General features: G+C 33.6%; 1 protein-coding gene across 3 annotated transcripts in view; it reads right to left on the bottom strand.

Moving 5' to 3' along the window:
- Positions 1-7,017: 7,017 nt before the first annotated feature.
- Positions 7,018-19,883, bottom strand: part of LOC117243415 (furin-like protease 1) — a 231,742-nt gene continuing 218,876 nt past the window's right edge. For 2 of the 3 annotated variants that reach the window (XM_033510882.1, XM_033510884.1), the window contains one exon: positions 7,519-9,236. In XM_033510882.1, the coding sequence (XP_033366773.1) occupies positions 8,797-9,236 (440 nt within the window). In that variant the 3' untranslated portion in view covers positions 7,519-8,796. Of the gene's footprint in view, positions 7,224-7,518; positions 9,237-19,883 lie in introns of those variants that run through there. The other variant, XM_033510883.1, reaches the window with a different exon arrangement.

Genomic DNA, 19,883 nt, shown 5'->3' with positions numbered 1-19,883 from the left:
TTCTAAGTCAATACTATAATCTTTGGCACAAGCATAAGTTGACGTTATAAAGGTAAGGGATTAATCTTAACAATTCTGATTTTGTATCAGATCCATTATTAATAGGTGAAATTGCTTAGACGTTTAATCTTTGAGAAAGAACCCCCGCGTATTAAACGGCGTTGATAACGCAGGTGCCACGTCAGTTTGAGCGTGGAATCCCTTACTTATTTATATGTACTCAGTTAGTTCGAAAGGACCCTTTTGACTTTACCTCGCTCTAGACTCCCTTCCATTCATTGTAGCTCACCAAAGACTGCATTCGTATTTCTTGAAAAACCTCGACGTTGGATTTTTGCCGACGGCAATTCGACGTTCCCTCGGCATTCGTTTTATGGCCAGATGGAGAAGAATGATCTTAAAGGAGTATAATAGGGTAGAATGAATCTCGGTTGACAAACGTTGTGAAAAATGGAATTGTACATCTGATTATCTTGGAAAAATGATCGATCCTATTAATTCCGTCAGAGATTTCGTTATACTTGGAATTTTACGAAAAGCATGAACGCTTCCGATGTAATAAATGGAAAGAAAACGCCGTTCGGTTAAACGCGTACGCTGGCGAAAGGTGGGTTGTGCACATTTCTACAGAAAAATCTGCATATACGAACTTTTCTTATTATTTCGTTTAAAATCGATATACATCCTATATAATATAGTAGTCATATGAAACGTATAATCTTCGTTCGTAAAGAGCCGGGTTCTGCAAGGTTGAATAGACGCATATGACTTGAGAATGTTCGACAAGCATAGATATCGGTACGGGAAATTCGCAAACTACGTTCCAGGGTCACAATACCGCATAGCTGGAAAACTTGGGGGACTGAATGAAATGATACGAATCTCACGAGAACTGTCTCGTAGTAGGTATACCGACGTTTTCCACGTCCTATTGAATAACCCAGCGTTAACATCAACCGCGTCTCGCCAGCCCTCTCTTTGCCCATGTTGCCTCGCGCCCTCTGCCATTTGGGGAATATCGGGACAGAAGCGAGGGAAAGGGAGAATCGATGGAAAAACATTCATTCCCCGACGTGTGAATGTAACGCACGCCAACATTCCTGCGTGTACTAGCCACGCAGAGAATGTTCATTCAATTTCGCGTCTTGTACGTACATTACATTCCTCATCTATCTGAACCAATATGAAACTTTTTTCATCTAATTCCAGTAAGTACCAAAGAAATATTGTTTCCACTTGAAATTTATGTTACGATTTACGAATCTTGTGGCTTACAAATAGCGGTTTCTCTTCCCAGACGTGTCATAAATTCTCCAAAGAACGTCTTCATGTATTTTTTTCTTTTGGGTGGCACATAAATCAAGGATGAACACAAGAGTGGAATAGATTCTGTTTGACTCATTAGACTTCGGTCGGATTCAGAATAGATTAAGACGGAGCAAGATATCCAAATATGTCTGATCTTATGCTTTATTCTTGCTTCGAAGATTAATTGACGGATTCTCTTTGGGAGCAACTCTTCATGATTAACCGTGCATTAAATACAGTGACGATTCAACGATATCTGTATTCCAATAATACAATTGTAATTCCCGATCACGAATATAAACATACCGCTTTTCTCTGTTAAAATATCTTTTTAACTAATATTTTAAGATGCTTTGAAATATCTGGAGCTACATGTACTTTTTAATTTTTATCTAATGCAAAATTTTGTAAGAAGCTATTTTAATTTCTTGGTGACCGAACAGTGCGCGAAGCAATTATTAGTTTCGATGTACGACATATAATTCATGCAGGCAGCGAAGCTTGAAGGAACGATAGAACCAGGGACAAACGTTCAATGTACTAAATTATCGTTGCGTCGCGCAAGGATCTCGCCAGCGTTTGCAGTTCCACAGTTTCATGGCTTTCGAATTGCGAATTGCGAATTCGGTGCAACTTCGTTTCCATCCCCGTTGTAACATTGTCCGATTCTCCCACGAATGAGAGAGAGAGAGAGAGGGCCGAGATGAACGAATACATACGTGTATTACTTGTAGAAACAGGCAGTTATTTGGCTGCATTCAATGTGCAGTGCATACCTCAAATGCAAATACTCAGATAGCCTATTCTGCTCTCTCACGATTCCTATTGTTCCATTACCGCCTGTCCGGTCTTCTTCCAACTATTACAACCGCCTAAGATCGATGACATTCGCTTTCCTTTGAATAACTTTCACAATGGTACATTGTCCGTAACAATGAGATGTTTTTAATTTGATATATCGAATTCAGTACTATCTAATTCCTGTAATACGTTTCTGAGTCGATTAGATTAAAAAAATAAAGCAAATCGATATCGTGTAATCGGTCAACAGTTAGCTTAGTACGATCGAGATTTCATGATTAATACATGTATGTAGTATCGTGGACGAAAGGCCTAAGAAATATCGGGCGAACTATGAACAATGTCGCGAGAGCCGAGGCGCCGTCGGGCCCATCAATGTGTCATCGGTCTTTTCAAGTGCATAGTTTCGTGGAAAAGACCTACGTGACCCTGGCCACGAGCGCCTGCATACCACGTGTGCGGTGGGCCTAGGAAAAAGACAACGGAATGCGGCAACGGCCAGAGCGTTAGTCGAAAAGCAGAGTGCGAGTCGAGCGGAGACAGAGGTTGCGAGTGGCGTTGCCGAGAGAGTGTGGATTGCGCTGTTTTCTGTGCGTTTGGCGTGAATAGTTCAGGTTGAACAACAATCGTCTTTTTCTGTCTGATTAACATCTCTATTGTCCACTCTTTGTAAACACATTATATCACGATATTACATGTATATTATACTTGTACAGATATTTGTTCCTCGTTAGTTTAACACGTAGATGTCATTACGTTAGAAAAGATACATATAGTCTCTTTATTTCTCTTTCCGGCCACGTTAATGTTCTACAACCTTTTCACCTTTCTGAGCATCCCCATTTCCACTAATTTTTAGCCTCTATGGTCTCAGCACTTCCATTGTTATTCTCTAAAAAAGAATATTTTACTTGGTGCAGGAGAAATTATGCCTTCGGTGTCACATCGTTCTTACAAAGCGTTTTATTTCTTTCATTCTTAATGAGGAGCAATAAGGTAAATTCTTGAAACATAACAGTAGATTTCCTTTGAACGTGTTGAATATGTGTATCGTCTAATCGTCTAATATTTAAGAGGGTAATTGTAAACCTTAGTGTCAAGTTATTTATAGTTTCTGGAAGAAGTTAATGATATGTAAAAAGTTATTCAAAACCGATTTTCTGTACGTTAACTTTCCTGAAGTAGTAACAGCATGTTGTTGCGACCAATGAAATATGGTTGTAGTTAATGGCAATCGATAAGTTTTATGAACCGGACTGTATGAAAGGAACGTAAAAAGATAAATAAAGCAACATTTATTACGCACTTTGACATTTGAGAAAATTTATCAATGATTAATGTTGAATTGGTGGTTAGTTTTTGTTCCATAGATTTATTTGGGTGGTAGATATCTTTTGAAATATGAGTATGAAGATAAGTAACATTTTAAATAACGCATACTCGCACTTGAAAATCTCATGACATAAGTTATATTCGTTGAAACTAATATTCGATTATATAAAATGAAAGAATATCCTTTCCATTTAAGTGTTAACATAATTTTTACATAACCTGCGTTGAAAGAAAAGAAATACCTCATCTCTGCAATTGCTATACTTTTTATTGGTACTTTTGTGTTACTTCAATTTCGTAATTTATCAAAGAAAATTGTTTCCTGGATTCACGGAGGAGTATGATGGAAAATTGCAGGAAAAGCTTGAAGAGTTCCTTACAGTTGGTAACGGTAGCTTTCACTGTACGCTTTTCAATGTATGTTCGTATATACGCATAATATTTCGTAGCTCGGTGATTTTCACACGCAGACGGAAGTTACTTATACATATGTGGTGAAACAAATGAGGGTCTTGCGTCTTGAAGATTTAAAGCTCGACAACGCAGCAGAGAGTTTCAGCATCACGGCCACCACCTCCATCTTCTTTCTCCTTCTTTTTCCTGTTTCTTCTTACCTTTGTCTCGTCTTCACCTATACCCCTATTCGTCTCTGTTCTGCTACGATCCGAATCTCGACATGAAATAAGATGAGAGTAAATACTCGAAGTCGTCTCCGAGTACATGGGCGTTTGGCACCAAACCAAATTCCACCGACAGAAGGTATATCATCGCTAGGAAGTGACCGAACATACTTATATATACAGTATCCCTTTTGAAATCATTCTCGTAGCTTATTTCTGAGTGATGACGATAACGATATTACTTCATGGAAACGTTTAAACTGTGAAAAGTAGAACACGAAGATATTTCGCTCTTCAATTAAGTCTTCCTTGTTGACCAGGAGAATAACGTGCTTTATACTTATAAAGATGGAATAATTTGTTTCATTGTCTAATTACATTAAGAGAAAATTGAGTAGTTAAAATGGCAAATGATATCTTTAATAAGAAAGGATGTAATTTCGATAAAAGTTGAAGCAATAGAAATTGGTTGAAATCTTTGTTGTTAGGATTAATCGAGTTCACTGATAGTAAAAGAGCCCGATATGTAGCCAGACGCGAATCCTTACATGGTACTTTATATAAATTACTAAAAAAGAGAAGCACAAGTTTTTTTTTATTAATTTTGCGCAAGGAAACCTTTACTTTTTAAATTTCATTCGCTTAAAACTTGATAAAAACAAGTTGAAATACATAATTTGAATTCCATTAATTGTAAATTTGTTATATTTAATTTTTAATAGTTTCGCGGTTAACGGAATATCATTCTAACGAGAGGTTTCGTGTAAATAATTTATACACGACGTATAACGATACTAACGAGTAATATTGTGGTTTACAATATGCAGGCAAGAGCTCGGTCGTACTGAGATGGTCACTTGCAACAGTTTGCTAATTATCGCCAATTAATCTGACTGTACAGTGTTTATTCATTTGTCATCGTAACGTGAAATGTGGATACGAATGTTATAACGACGTGTTTTCCGTGTGTTGAATTCGTTATTGATCATTTGGCTATTGAACTTAGCCCACGTGGCTATGGTATATTTTCCATTATTATGGCAATCCTTTAACACTAAACCTACCGGCGCGGTTAAATTGACCGCTCTTGCGACTTCTATACAAATTTAACCATATTTAAACTTTATGATATCGCTTCATAATTTCTGAATTTTCCTAAAACATGCATACAGTATATTTTTCGGTAATTAATTTTAGTTTGCTCTTTTATTTTCTGAGAAAAATTTGTACTCTGTCTTGCCTATCGTGAGCGCTCATTTTGACCGCCCGACAAAATATGTTAGTTATTCTTAAAATAAATGCAATCAGTACAAAGAAAAGGCTATTTCAAGGTCAGATGACAAACAAAATCAGTAATAACAAATAATAACAACTGTTACACCCGCTGTTACACAAGATAGCCACCAGCAATCAAGACATATCAATTCAGGTCCATAATAATCCTAAGGAACCGCCACAAAATTTAGCATTTTTTACAGTCTATTGTTACAAACATTTTAAAAGTTGAGAAGTTTCTTAGGGTTATTGCTCATTGCTATAAAACACGGGAAAAGCTGTCTCAACTCCACCCTCGAGTAACCGTTGGTGGAGAACGGTCAATACTCATCAATATTTTCGTATAAATATCGCCGTCACAGATCATATTTTTATTTGCTATTGCCTTTTCGACTATAATACATCTCGGTTTCTAAGTCGATTAGTCGATTTTGTTAGTAAGTCGATTGATCGAATTTATTATCTCTTAAACGCAGGCAGAAAGCATCTCAGAGTGTTTTGTGTAAAGTTGTTATAAAAGGAAAAATAAAGCATATCAAATTTGACAATAACTTTTGTATTCCGTACATGGTATTATCCTGTGATAAATATTTGTCCTAGAAATGTCATGATTTTTCAAAAAAAAAAAATTATAAAAAAAAGGATGACAGACATAGAAGAAGACTGTTCAGTGTTATCGTTGACAGCAGAGAGTGAAACTGGGCCCGATGGAGCAGTTTGGAAAGATAGATGCAAGTCCCAAACCTGGTAGGACATTAGTTCATAATATTTTTGGGGATATGCTAAACGGCATATAATGAAAGGACAAGTAAAGACGGCATTTTATCTTATCATTGATCACCGTATAAGGGATTATATAATGAAATGTACGGAAGAAGAAGTATTTAGTGTATTGGGGACTAAGAAGGAGCTAGATGCAACAAAACTGCTCTGCTATATGCCCGCGGTGTATATCAGGCAAAAAATTTAAATGTTTCATATTTGTGGAATAAAATTTGGAGACCTGCATTTTTTTCAAAAACAATGAGCAGGAATGACTTTGCTGAAATTATGAGGTTTATACAATTTGATAAGAAGAGTGAAAGAAGCCAACGTTTACGAACCAATAAATTTGCAATGGTATCTACAGTATGGGGCCAATTTACAGACAATTCACAAAATTGTTATAAACCTAGTGCATACATTACTTTTACATAAAGAATCGCGGGAAAAAAGCCATGCAATAAAACTATCAACAAGTTCAGATTCATTGCTACAAAAAACTTGTCAAGTAAAAAATTGTAAAGGTTACAAAATTACGAAATTTTGTTTAAGATGCGGGAAATATTTATGTGACAAATGTATATTTGATAATAAGATAATTTGTAAAAAGTGCAACAAAGTTGAATAAGATATATCTCTATATAAATAAAAGTGTAATTCTATTTAAGTCTATAATTGAAATTAAACAAAAGTAAATTTGGACGAAATTTTATGAAGGTTCATCATTTTATATACATTTAGTTATAAATTAACCATTATCTAGGTTAAATCATAAAAACTATTACTTCTTTATGTATGCAAATGTATAATAATAATAAGTAATAATAAGTAAAAATGTATAATAATAATGTATTGCAAATGTTAGTTTGTTTCTATTGAATTTTAAGATTATCTGTTTAATCAACATTTTTTGACGTAAAAGTATAAGGAGATCCGTACTTGAACAGAATTTATCATGTGAATGATGCTTTTATTTAATTTGTATTATTTGAAATTATGTAATACTATTTAATGTTAAGTTTATGCAGTTACATATACCAAAATACTTGTACCGTTGTGTGTTGTATTTAATTCTGTAGTTGTGTTATCGGTAACTTGTTGCATATTGGTCGATCCGTGATTAAGCTGTAAATAAAAATTTAAACGATCATTCATTTCGGAAAAAGATAATTGACAAACGAGTTACTATGTATTTGTTAATTATCGAAGTGATTTAATAACGTTTTATTACATCATGAAAGTATTTTAATCCGTGATCGTATAAAGAATGACTTTCAACAGTTTGATAATGGGACGACAAAGGAAAATCTTAATTACGTTCAATTACATTCCTATTCACATTCCTATTCAATGTAATGTCTGTATGTCTTTGTTTTAATATATAATTTTTTCACATTTATGGAGTTTATTGCAAATGGAAAAGTAAAATACCCGAATGTCTTTTAATTTTATTTTAAAGTTAGTATCTTACATTATATTTGAATAACAATAATAACTAGTTAACTTGTAAACCTTAATAATTAGCTTTAATATTCATAATACTTGTTTGATCTTGTTATGTACATCTAAAAGTCGCTCTAACTGAATAGAAGTGCAACGTTTAAAGTCTTTGGTCGTTAGGAAATGCTACTATATCTTATTCCGTCTTATATCTTTAATGTAATTTACGTAAGTAGCATCGCATGGTAATTTCACTGGTGTATAAATTACAATGTGCTCTATGTAGTTAGAAACTCGGTTAGAAAATTGTGTTACAGTTAGTTACAGAGCATAATGCAATTTTAATTTTGATTATCGACGAGGACAAGACATTAGACGGTATAATTTAGTTCATTCCCGTAACGATAATCGAAAATCGGCTTAATTATTAACTGTTAATTAGCTGAGAACCCAAACTTACTAAGCGTATTTGCATTGCGATACGTTTTATTTGTATCGCGATTAATTATGACTCGATCAAGAATTTGGCCACTTAAGCATCAAATTTAAATTCCGGGCATGAATTTTAACTTTAATTTTACTCTTAAAGAAATTTTTGATTTCGAACACACAAATGCATTTGGAATGGTTTAATTTGGTTAAATAACTCGATCACATTGAGTTACGCCTATTCACTCTCTATGTTATTAATTCTATCTTTCTTTACTTCATCGTGTTATTGGTGAGATTAAAATACAGCGTGTTAAAAAATAATGATCTAAAACGTTTGTTTTTAAATATTCTGCATATTTTCTCGAAGCATCACAATGTAGATAAATGCATTATCAAATTCGATTACATTAACTCGATCGTTTCTCTGCATCCATAACATTCACCGGGAGATCACTACCAACTTATTAATTCATGCTCGTCAATTGGAATGTGTCAAACAGAAGGACGGAATCCTCCCGAGTACCGCCATTGCTTAAAATATTGTTAATGTCATTAATGTCACTAGTAATCCATTGTTGAAACATTAATTATATGACAAACAATCACATCGAAATTTCACAACAAACCGGTAATTACGTGCTTGTTGATTCCTAGTTCCTTTTATTTTCTCTCATCCTCCACTTTCTCATCGAAAAATCTCTTGAGCATGTAATCTTTTGGATTTCATGTTTCTCTTTCCCCTCGACCGTCCACAGATTTATAGCATTACACTCATTTTCTAATTACACAACCAGCATCGGTTGCTGTTTATTTTCACCCATTTTCTTTATTCACTATCAGACGAAGAGGCATTTTCTTGTAACTTATCTTTATGTGCGTCTCCATTACTTGTATACGAAACTTTACTATATCCGTACATTAACGAATTCCTCCTTCGCAAATACCATTTGACAGCCACGTATAGAATTATCAAGGTGAATACGACGATGTTGATCGAGAACAAAATGGTCATCTGATAAAACCATAGGGTGGAGTGCATCGTCCACGAAAGCTCGCGAAGGATGCATACAGACTCGCCAAGGTTCATAGAAAGCTCGGCATCCTCGTGACAACTGGTGCACTCGGTATTCGAAGATCCTGAACAAGTTAGGCAGGAGTAATGGCAACTGGAGCAGACTGCCTTTGTCTCGTCAGAAATGCCGTAAGTTCCAGTTGGGCACTTGTACACGCAGATCCCATTGTTGTAGTACCAGTTCAGCTTACACTCTGGAAAATTACATAGGGTCTTTGACAATCTTCCATTCTTTGATTCTGTGTATGTGGGATATCTTGTTGAGTGTTGGTTCGTTTTAGTTCTGTGCGTGTGTTCTTACGATATGCCGAATAGCCTCGAAGACGAATGACAATGGTGAATTTATTCGTGGTAGGTTTTAATTTACCTTGTAAAACATCTCGATCTTCGTTTTTTCGATTTAAACAAATTTTGATAAATATCTTTTATACAGAAAAAGCATAAAGAGTTAGTAAATTTGGAATGAGCAATTCGTAATCACGTGAACGCTTCTTAGTCGATCTGTAAAGTTTTCAAATTATCCTGCAATGTAATTTGAATTTTCAAGTAATGTGCTTACTGAGAGTGAATTTGGAACAGTCTTCGGATAGGAGGTAGGTACGTTTAGAGCATCTTGATAAAGTTAATACCAATGTTGGTAAACCTATGCTCAACGGGAAACAACCGAGAAACCTGAATTACTGTTACAATTAATGGCGATGGAAACCGGAAGCGTATCTGATTCCTTGCAGCTTAGTTTCCCACATATTACCGGAACCTACCTTCTCCGTATTTAATTAATTTCATATCCAAGGCAAACATTTTTCCAACAGAACTGTCATCCATAGGTTGCTCATGGATATTTTGATGTTACTTGTGTGTTATTTTGTGTTCGTGTAGTTCGAGATGTAGGTACTTTAAATGTAGCTCTTATGTTAAGGAAAGTTACGTTAGAAAATTTTTCTACTTAAATATAAATATAGTCTACAACTAAGTACATAAGTATATGTGTGATAAGAGATATTCTATATTATAAATAAATATACATTCACTGTGTATTAGGCCTTGGTGAATTTTATCATAAACGCAGTAAACGATTTTTTTTTTAATTTTTATGTTATGGATACTTGTCACATTTTGTAAAGACAGATATTCAAAGCATATCCGGATTTTACGAATATATTCGCCCAGCCCTAATGTAAATCTATTTTGACATTTATTAAATACATATCACTATTTGCGTTATCTTTTAAAAAAACTAAGCACAGAAGATAAAATTATAAATTATTAATTTTGCCAATCATTATTTAACGTAACTATAAAATAATATAAGGGCCAGGGTGCATGCTGAAGCATATATTTACTACGACATTTGAACGTCTTCCTTTAAGTTTAACAAGATACCAAATTTGTTTTCTTATGATCGAATGAAAAGGAAATACTTGCAGTTTGTAAATTTTTGAAAAGAAAAAATTACTAGAACACATTGTCGAAAATATTTAAATATAAAGTTCTCGATTCAAATCTGTATCTAGACATATTTCTATACAGATGCGCATTAAAATCTCTCAGAAATAAAAATCTTTGCGTCTTGTTCAACGCTGAGCATAAAATTAATCTCGTTAATATTGAATTCATTAATAATTCAGCAAGCAATAAAGCATAAAGAAAATGTCATTCCCGCAAAGAACAACTAGTTCAAGCACTATACAAGGAGCAAAAAAAAAAAAAAGAAAACGGTGGAAAAGCAAAATTATTAATAAGACTTTTAGTGGAAAAAAGAAAGTTTAATGAATCGAAGTGAGTTGAATCCAGGTAAGTTGAATATAGTAAAGTAAGTAACATAATCAAAAGTTGAGAAAGTGTTTATCAAATTGTATATTATTAACACACTAATTCTGATATCTTCCATCAGTCACAAAATTAAATCTCTACACTTAGTAAACATTTCTATTTCTGAACAAAAAAAGAAACATTGATGATCCGCGTTAATATTGCCTATGATTCGAGATACTTGATTCAAACCAGAACAATAAATTATAACCAGAGGATATAAATAGGAACATTATAGAACGATAGAGAAGTAAGACTCACCGTGCTGGTGAAGCGATCAGGGATAGGTCTTTTTATTTTGATTGGTTGTACGTGTGTGGTTGTGGATGTGGATGTGGTTGGTGATGGTGGTTGGTGATGGTGGTAGTTGGCTGGTCTGAGAAAATCCGCACCGCAACTCGCCCACGGAGAGCCCAAGTACCTAAATACGTTTTCAGAACCTGCTATGGAGTAGAGGGATAAAGCGACACGTGACACTTTAAGACAAATCTTTCTTTTTTAGTTCCGTCGAAGAAAAGAGAATTCAATTTTGATCTCCTGGATAAGCGATCACAATAATCTTTCCACTTTACTCGGATGGTTCTTAGGATTTCTTTTCTCTTTTCTTTTTTTTCTAAGAAAACTCGATTTATCGCGTGCAAATTGCTCCCAAAGTTTTCGTGAAACTTATTTTCTAAACTACGCGCGATCACGAACTCTTTTATCGATTGAATTTTTTAATCTTTTTTTCGATTTTTCAATCATCCTTTAATTTTCCAATTGATATAGTAGAGTCATAAATGGTCATGTTATTACAGAGATACTTTGCCGTTTACGTTACCTATTTGTGGGACGTTAAAAAGTTTATCTGCCAGACAGGACTATCGCAAATATTTGTTCAGTTCGAGGAAAGTGAGCAAAATACAAAACACATGCGAGATATGAGAAAGTAAAGTTGGAAGGATACAAAAGAAAGAGACAGTCGTAGAAATTGAATGCATCATTAGAAATCAACAAAGCGATGCCAGATTTGGAATAAAATTTTTATATGTATAAGTAATCAAGTTTTATGGAAACGTAATATATTGGCATACAAAGTGCGCGTTATGTTGATTGACATATAATTTATCTCAACTGTTTATGCGATAATTGCTGACGATCTTATTATTAGAAGAAACAAGAAATGAGAAAATTAATTAATGGTCGGATTAAAATTGCATTATTTCAAGAAACACTATATTTTCTTTAGTGTCAGTTATTTTTTTATGAAAATTAGTCTAGGTAATGTGCAACTCGTTAAACATAAATCTATAAACATAGATTATTATCAGAGTTTAGAAATTTTGAATCAGTTAATATGTAGAACGAGACATTAAAAATTGTATACATATATTACACATATTAAGAAAATACCAATGTACCATGTGCTATATATATTATAACATAATGGCGAAACAGTCACTTGTGCAGGAAAATCACATGCAAAATTGTGCAATGGTAAACCCATTTAACAAAACCTTTCACAGAAGCTTTGAAGATTCAGTGACGTACCAAATTTACGAAGTACAGAGTATGGACAAACTTTGTAATGAAATATCATATTTGGAAAGAAATACTCTAGATACAATCTGACGTTTAATCATCTCTACGACAGTGTAAAATTCGAAAATGAATCTTGCCAATGATGACAAAGAACTGAAAACTTGGAATAATTTATATGCATAGTTTTATATGTATGTATATACAAGATTTCGTTAACCAGAGCTATTAGGTAATGTTGTTTAACTAGGCGCATTGCTAAATATTTTAATTATTCAAATGCTGGTATTATAGAGACCTTCTCAGAGTTCATGTTAAAGTTCACTGAATTATTCATGAAGTGCAAGCAGAAAACTTTCTGTATACACGAAAGTTAAATTAAAATCTATTTCTCTGTTAACTTTTAACTGATCCACCCTTGTGTAGCGTTTCCCATCTCCTGTGTCTCCGGTACTCTCAAATCTTCCCAGATCTCTTCATTAGCATTTAGTTTTCGGCGAGCTTTATCGCAAGTGGATGTTTAAATCCGTTCTTGATAACGCAATTAGTGGAAACGTTAGCGTACCTTTGGCTAACGTATTTATTAATAATATCTTGAAACGCGTAACCAATAGTTGATTAACAGTACTATGAATTATAAGTAATAAATTAATTTCCAATGGTACACAATTTGAGTTTGCTTCGCTTATAACTAAAAAAAATATATTATTGAATGCAAGAAACCTATGAACATTCGTAATTAAATTTCATTTGAGATTTCACTTTAAGATCTCAAGAAAAGTATGATAGGACATTAAGTAATCCAGTGTAAGGTATTTCATCAAATATTTCGTACGTTTTTCTATTTTATTCTTTTGCGTATGAAATATTCAACGCTAAAGCAAAGAAACAGGTGTTATGTTACAAGTTTTTAGGTATCTTAGCTTTATAATACGATTCGCTTTAGCTATGAACAGTTCTTACAAAAGAATCACTTTTCATGCGACGATAAAATTCAGATCACATAACCACATAAAATTAAACATGCAAACCAATTATAGAGCTTTAGAACGTTGTCCACCATCCACAGAAAAATGGACAGAAGCATGCTTTATCGACACATACCTGTTTTCCCAATAAATAAAGAATCAGATTAGTGATTGCATCCTAGGGTTAATTAAATTATTAACATATCGAAGTAAGCTTTCTTTTTCTTTTCTTTTATAGAAAAATATCACTCGAGATGAATAACGTCTAGTAATATCTTGTTTAGGATATTCTCCTCTTTTAATTCATCCATGATATACAAATTTCAATGTCGCACATAATGATTCATAGTAGTTGCAATTACTTATACAATATATTATGTATACGTGTACATAAATGTACGTGGCAAGCCCTGAACGCCTTTTTCACCGCCGATTCTCTTCCTTCTCGTCGTTTTTTCATTGTATCACATTGCACAAAAAGGGTGTCACGAAGCAGAGCTTCGTTTCCTTTCCCGTCTAGTGACCTTTGATCGTTGTTTTACGGCTGAACAAGACGAACGAACGAGAAAGAAGAAAATGGCACGAGGTTGTGGACAAGTCAGGCAACCTTACATCTCGTTCTTCTTGTCTCAGAACTCTATAACTTAGGATATGTCGCCTTTTCAAGCAAAGATACATTTTACATTACATACAAACATTTACAATAGATACATTAACAATATGGTGGACCAAGCCCACTGCTGGACAGTTCCGAAGATCCGATTTGATAGAAATATTCGTTTAAGGAGTTTCATGGTTGGAAAATTAACCCTTGGACGGTAATGACTTGGTCATCTTTTGACCCAAACTAAGTAAAATTTCATTCTTTAAAATAATTTTCGGAAGACAAGAAGTTATGAATATGAATTCTATTCGAAAAATATATTTATCTATCATATTTTCGTTGCAAATTTACGAAAATTATAAAAGTATACATAAGTATCGCATAACAAAAATTGCAAAATCGAATTTTTAGCTATTAATATATCTTTTCTTTTCAATGCCACGATCATTTTGACATATTAAAAATGCATTTCTTCGATTTTTAAATGATCCAACTATAACCGAGCGAGGGTTAATAAAATAGAATTTCGCGATGGCAGGTTATATCATTTAACTATAAAGTTTCGAGACACGCACGCACGCACACACGCACATATTTAAAACACGTTGTTAGTATAATTTCTACAAATCAGAAATTAAATATCGATGCGTTGGAATATTTTCTGGGAAAATTGTATCTTTTCGTTAATTAACGGATTAAGTATTTCTCATTTTTTGCAATTCGATTTACGCTAAGAAAGACATTCGTTAAGTACAAAATTACGTTATGAAAGCATTTCGAAAAATGTAATAAATAAGGAAAACATGATTTAGGATATTATTGATTACGATAAGAAAGGTACGAGTAAAATGTAATTTGTCATCCGCGAAGCAAAATGGATCGCGGTTGTACGAAAGAATTTCATTTCTTCATTATTAAGCGAGAAATTACGAAAATTATCATTCCAGAAATAGTATTCAAACGAAGGAAATTTAATCTTCGTAGTAGTAAATAAGATATTTCACGGTTTAAATTGAAATATGCCTTTCTCAAATGCAAATTATGATACGCATTTATCATTGGCTATGATCGACGTGCGTCGAGATCAGCTTAATATATCCCTCCTATCATGTCGATATCTATTTCGTTCGTTACACGTGAAATATAATTTATTATTGTCATACAAAAACCGCACACGACGATTTAGTAGCATTAAATTTATTCTTACCTCAGATCACGTTGCAAAATACTACGGATCGATTTTATCAAGCTATTAAGTACTTGAACATGATCACGATGTTAGCACTTTGTTACATTGTAGTATGTTACTTTCGGATTCCTCAAAATTTCTCATTCATACAGTACGAAGTTTTATTAAGGAGGAATATTTACCATGAAACGCGTGATCTTTAATAATATATTACGAAAAATTTATACTATTTTTTCTGTTGTCACTTTACAGCTATCATCATATTCATTCGTGTTTTAGTACTATTGAAAAATTTTTTTAAGGAAAGATGTCTTCTCATAGTTTTCATATATGGTCTTAGTTATTCTGCTTGGTCGAAACTAAGGCCTATATAACTAAGGCTTTTAAGAGTAGAATACGCCTCTTAACAAAAAATTTCTGAGCCACTGAAGGTTCGATCTTTGCTTTAAAAGTATGAAATCGGCATAAACGAAAGGATTTCGCGGAATATCGAAAATTCAACTGTCCAGCCGTGTCGTCCGAAGTATTGTACATCTTGGAAGATATTTTTCACACCTGAACGAATCGAAACATCCAAAATCCTACATAGTACTCACGTTTATATCATTCATATCCCTTATACATGACTATCATCAACATCCCTCCACGTTGATTAGAATAATTGACTCTTATTGTAAGAACCCAATATACACGTATAGTCGGGATGTACTTTCGTTTCTTAGGATTCGAACTTGTTGAGTCCACTTAATTTAGTCCACTAATCCTTAAATCATTTATCTCATTTCTGTTGCTATCTTTTTCTTTTATTTTCTTTCCTTTTCTTTCCTTTCTTTTCTTCTTTTCTTTTCTTTCCTTTTCTTTTTCAGGAAAGTTAGACCTTTTAATCAATTGTTTTAAAGCGTGAAAAATTTTTCCTTATTGCGTTGGAATTTATTTGGATGGGCTAGTATAATTTTCGAGATCAGATCCAAGATTCTTTCACTGAATGCTTTGTCGACTCGAAGTATGTCTTTTTGAGGTTCTCTCGAAAGCAGAAATTTATTCGAGATATTTCATAAAATTCTATGAAATCTTTGGGACGTTACGAAACACATAGCAAACATATATAAAATAGAATTATTGCGTTTTAATTTTGACGATTTTTCATCGATTCGGTCGCCGAAGTTTAGTACATATTCCATTTTGATCGTGATTAACGTATGATTCATGTCGGAGGAACGATAGTCGATGACTTTGTTGTTAAATCATTTCGTGTGTGTTTGATTCGTATCGGTATTTCGTCCATTATTGCACGTATATACACAATTATTATACATTAATATATGGGTGTACACACACACACAACACACGTACACACACGCACACATACATGCACACGATTAAATCTCCATAAATCAAAATTTTTACTCAGATGGTTGTGAAGTATTATAAAACATTGAGTTTGTTATCCACGAAAAGAAATTTACATTACCATGCACGATTTGAAGCGTAAATTGAATTTACAGTGGATTATTGGGAATTTAATGAGCAGCAGATACATACGTAATGGTACAGAGGACTGTTGAAAGTATCGAAAAGATAAAAAATAATTTATTGCAGATACTTAATAATTAATTAATAATCTGATTTATGATTGTCTGGAAGCAATTCTATAATTGTAAGAGAAATGAAATTTTTATAAATAAAATAAAATTATCAATAATCATGTTATTGAAAAATATCTCGTATTTTGTACATTCTTATACTCATTACGTACGGCTCTCTTATCCGAATTATTGCATTGTACTGCGTTGTAATACCTATACAACTGATAAATTAAAAGTTAAATATACATATTCGGAATTGTAGCTCCTATTTTTAAATGATCACGAATGTGTAAACGATTCTGAAGAACAGATTATCTTTCCTAACTCGTTTCTAAGTACACGCGAACGAAAGCTAAACGAATATATAACGATCTCTTGCAAAAAGCGTCAATTATTAATATATATATTTATATATGTATATGTATGGAAGCGTATTTTGTGGTTTTATTTATCGCGATTATTTCCACGCGATCCACGACACATCGTTTGTTAATTTCTTCGTACGTGAATTTTCTTTTAGACGAATGCTGTAATAACGTTTTAAACGCTTTGCCTTAGTGTGAGAGTCCAAAGAGAGAATTTCGAGGAACTGTTTGTGCGTCTATGGTAACTATTATATTTGAAAACCTTATGGGAAGAACATGACAAACCTATTTTTGTTGATTTTCTGCATCTTATGTTAATTGAATACAAGAATTGTTTTGATAATATATGAAAACTGAACGAAAAACCTATCACGTTCTTCCTGTGATCTTCTTTTGGTATCGATGAATCGTCATAAGTACAACGTGAAGTGACTGATTCACAGAGTGTGCTTGAGCACAGGCTCGTCAGCTTATCCGGTCAAATCATTCGCTAAAAATTGTCTAACTACAAAACGCATAATAACACGAAACTAGAAATAGAGTAACATTTACACGTCAAACTGGAATTATCATTGCCTTCGTCTCGCTTTCCATCGCTCTTTGTCAAATATATGTTTGATTACTTTCATCAGCATGGAATTCACCAGCCTTTCGCGAGGACAATGATAAATCTGAGACATTTAAACCGTAAATATATCCGCTCGAGAGAGTATTATATTAGGCAGCGCATTCGCCTTGACATCGTTGCGACTTCCAATAATTTTTATATGGTCAAGAAGTTTCAAAAGATCAAAGGTCAAAGCCAAACTGTTAGTTCAAAAGGTATATGATTTGAGAAACGGGACGAATCAAATGAAGTTGATTTAAAATTCCACTCATCGGCCAGCATGTTCATTCCAGTGAACAAATCAAGGTTCTGTTTTTTCTCAATGAAAGTTCACGGTCAACTCATCACCCAATTCGAAAGTTAAAATTGAAAGTAGAACTCTCGAGCACGGATGAAAAGCTTGAATTTAATATGGCTGTACCTTCGCGATGAAAATGATATGTGCTTGATAGCGTATGTACCCGATGGATCGCGCTGGATGCATTTGCGTTAGGTGAAAATGACGATAACAAGTCGTGCATCTCGTGCCGATGTTGTACAGCATCTGGTTACAATGATATGATTCGCAATACAATATAATAACAAATAACAAATAGACGCTACTTCTGCTAAACAGGCGAAAAATGATAACGATCAAAGGGATTGCAGTAATAAGGGGTCAGCACCACTATACATATACTGTATAGGATCTTTTCAATTTTTCAAAAAGAATCGGACCACTCAATCGAATTGCTCAAATTATCAGAAAGTTGACCCTCTTTGCCTGCAATTCTTTCGATCAATGATGAAGCGTTGATAGAGACCTGCCTTCTTTATTATCTACTAAAAAATATATTAACACTAGTTCGATGTAGCTTAAACGAACGAATAAAGGAACCATTGTCGATGTAAGAAAATAAAATAGGAAAATAAAGTGTATTTGAGAAAAAGGATCGAAGAGATATTGTAAGGATAGGAGTACAAAGAAAATTATGGAAGAATATCGTTTTGTGTTTTCTGATGCGTTATTATTGTTATTCATGAAACTCGTTTCTTTTCTGGGATTCTTTGTGTTATATCGTTAGACCTTCTCGAGTCTGTAAAAGTTGTTTGTTACGAAACGGTTATTTTATACGACACGATATTTTCCAAGAATCGAGTAAAAATAAATTAATGCTTGCGAGATAGATTTCAAGAACGTATCTGCGGTAAGTAACAAATCTGCATGTAAAACGCGAGATTCGATCACAGACGATAATTGAATGTGACAGAATGTATTTTTGTATCATGCGATTTGTGCGTTTCAAGGTAAACGAAACTGAAAATATTCTTTTTTGCACGATAGAAAGAAAGACAGCTAATTTTCAATATTACTTCGATTAGGACATATAGGGCGTTCTAGTTTTGTCCAGCCAAACTTTTTTTCGGTATAACTTTGAAAGAAAAATTATATCGAATGGAAATTAACAAGTATGATGAATCGTTACAAAAAATTGACGATCGGTTCACTGAAACGGAACAAATTGAAATTAAAATTGAACTTTACAGATCCTTTCCTTATTTGCATCTGTGGAATACGCTGAAAAGGTTTGGATAGAAAAACGCTGTGCCATAGCGAAGAGAACAAAATAATTTACACATAAATTATTACGACCTAACTTTAATAATAATAGCTATAAAGAAAATATATCGATATTATAGATAAATTTCACTAGATCCATTATTTTGCTAGAATTTAAAGTAACAACGTTAAACTAAGTTATCACGTATTAGAAAGTTAAGATCGATATGTAATAATGAAACTAGACGTATATATTGCCACGGTCAAGAGAAAAAGAAATTCGCTTTAGTGCGAGTCGTTCCTCCGTCGTGGAGTTCTCTATTTGATGAAAGAAGGGATTGCTGGTATTTATACCATTTGATTCTTTGCGGTTGACCGCTAGCGAAGCCAATTAATGTCAAACTAGGTTGTTTTAACTTTTGTCGGGCCTGGCTCTTTTTTTATTTTATTCTCATCGTTTAAGCGGCCATTCAATTCTGTCGTCGAAATATCTTTGTATGTTGCATATCGTTTGCTTTTCTCGACAGAATTTTTCTCGACAGATTTTTGGATATGTACTTCAATTTTCTCTCTCTTCGGTAACTTTTGACGGAATTCAATAACTGCTGGATCATTATGAAACACGAAGAGAAGTAATCGATATCTAAAAAAT

Source organism: Bombus vosnesenskii, unplaced genomic scaffold, assembly GCF_011952255.1.
Source record: "Bombus vosnesenskii isolate JDL3184/JDL3185 unplaced genomic scaffold, Bvos_JDL3184-5_v1.1 scf7180000013265, whole genome shotgun sequence".
In the NCBI taxonomy this organism is placed as follows: domain Eukaryota; kingdom Metazoa; phylum Arthropoda; class Insecta; order Hymenoptera; family Apidae; genus Bombus; species Bombus vosnesenskii.
This window is presented reverse-complemented; position numbering and strand designations above follow the sequence as displayed.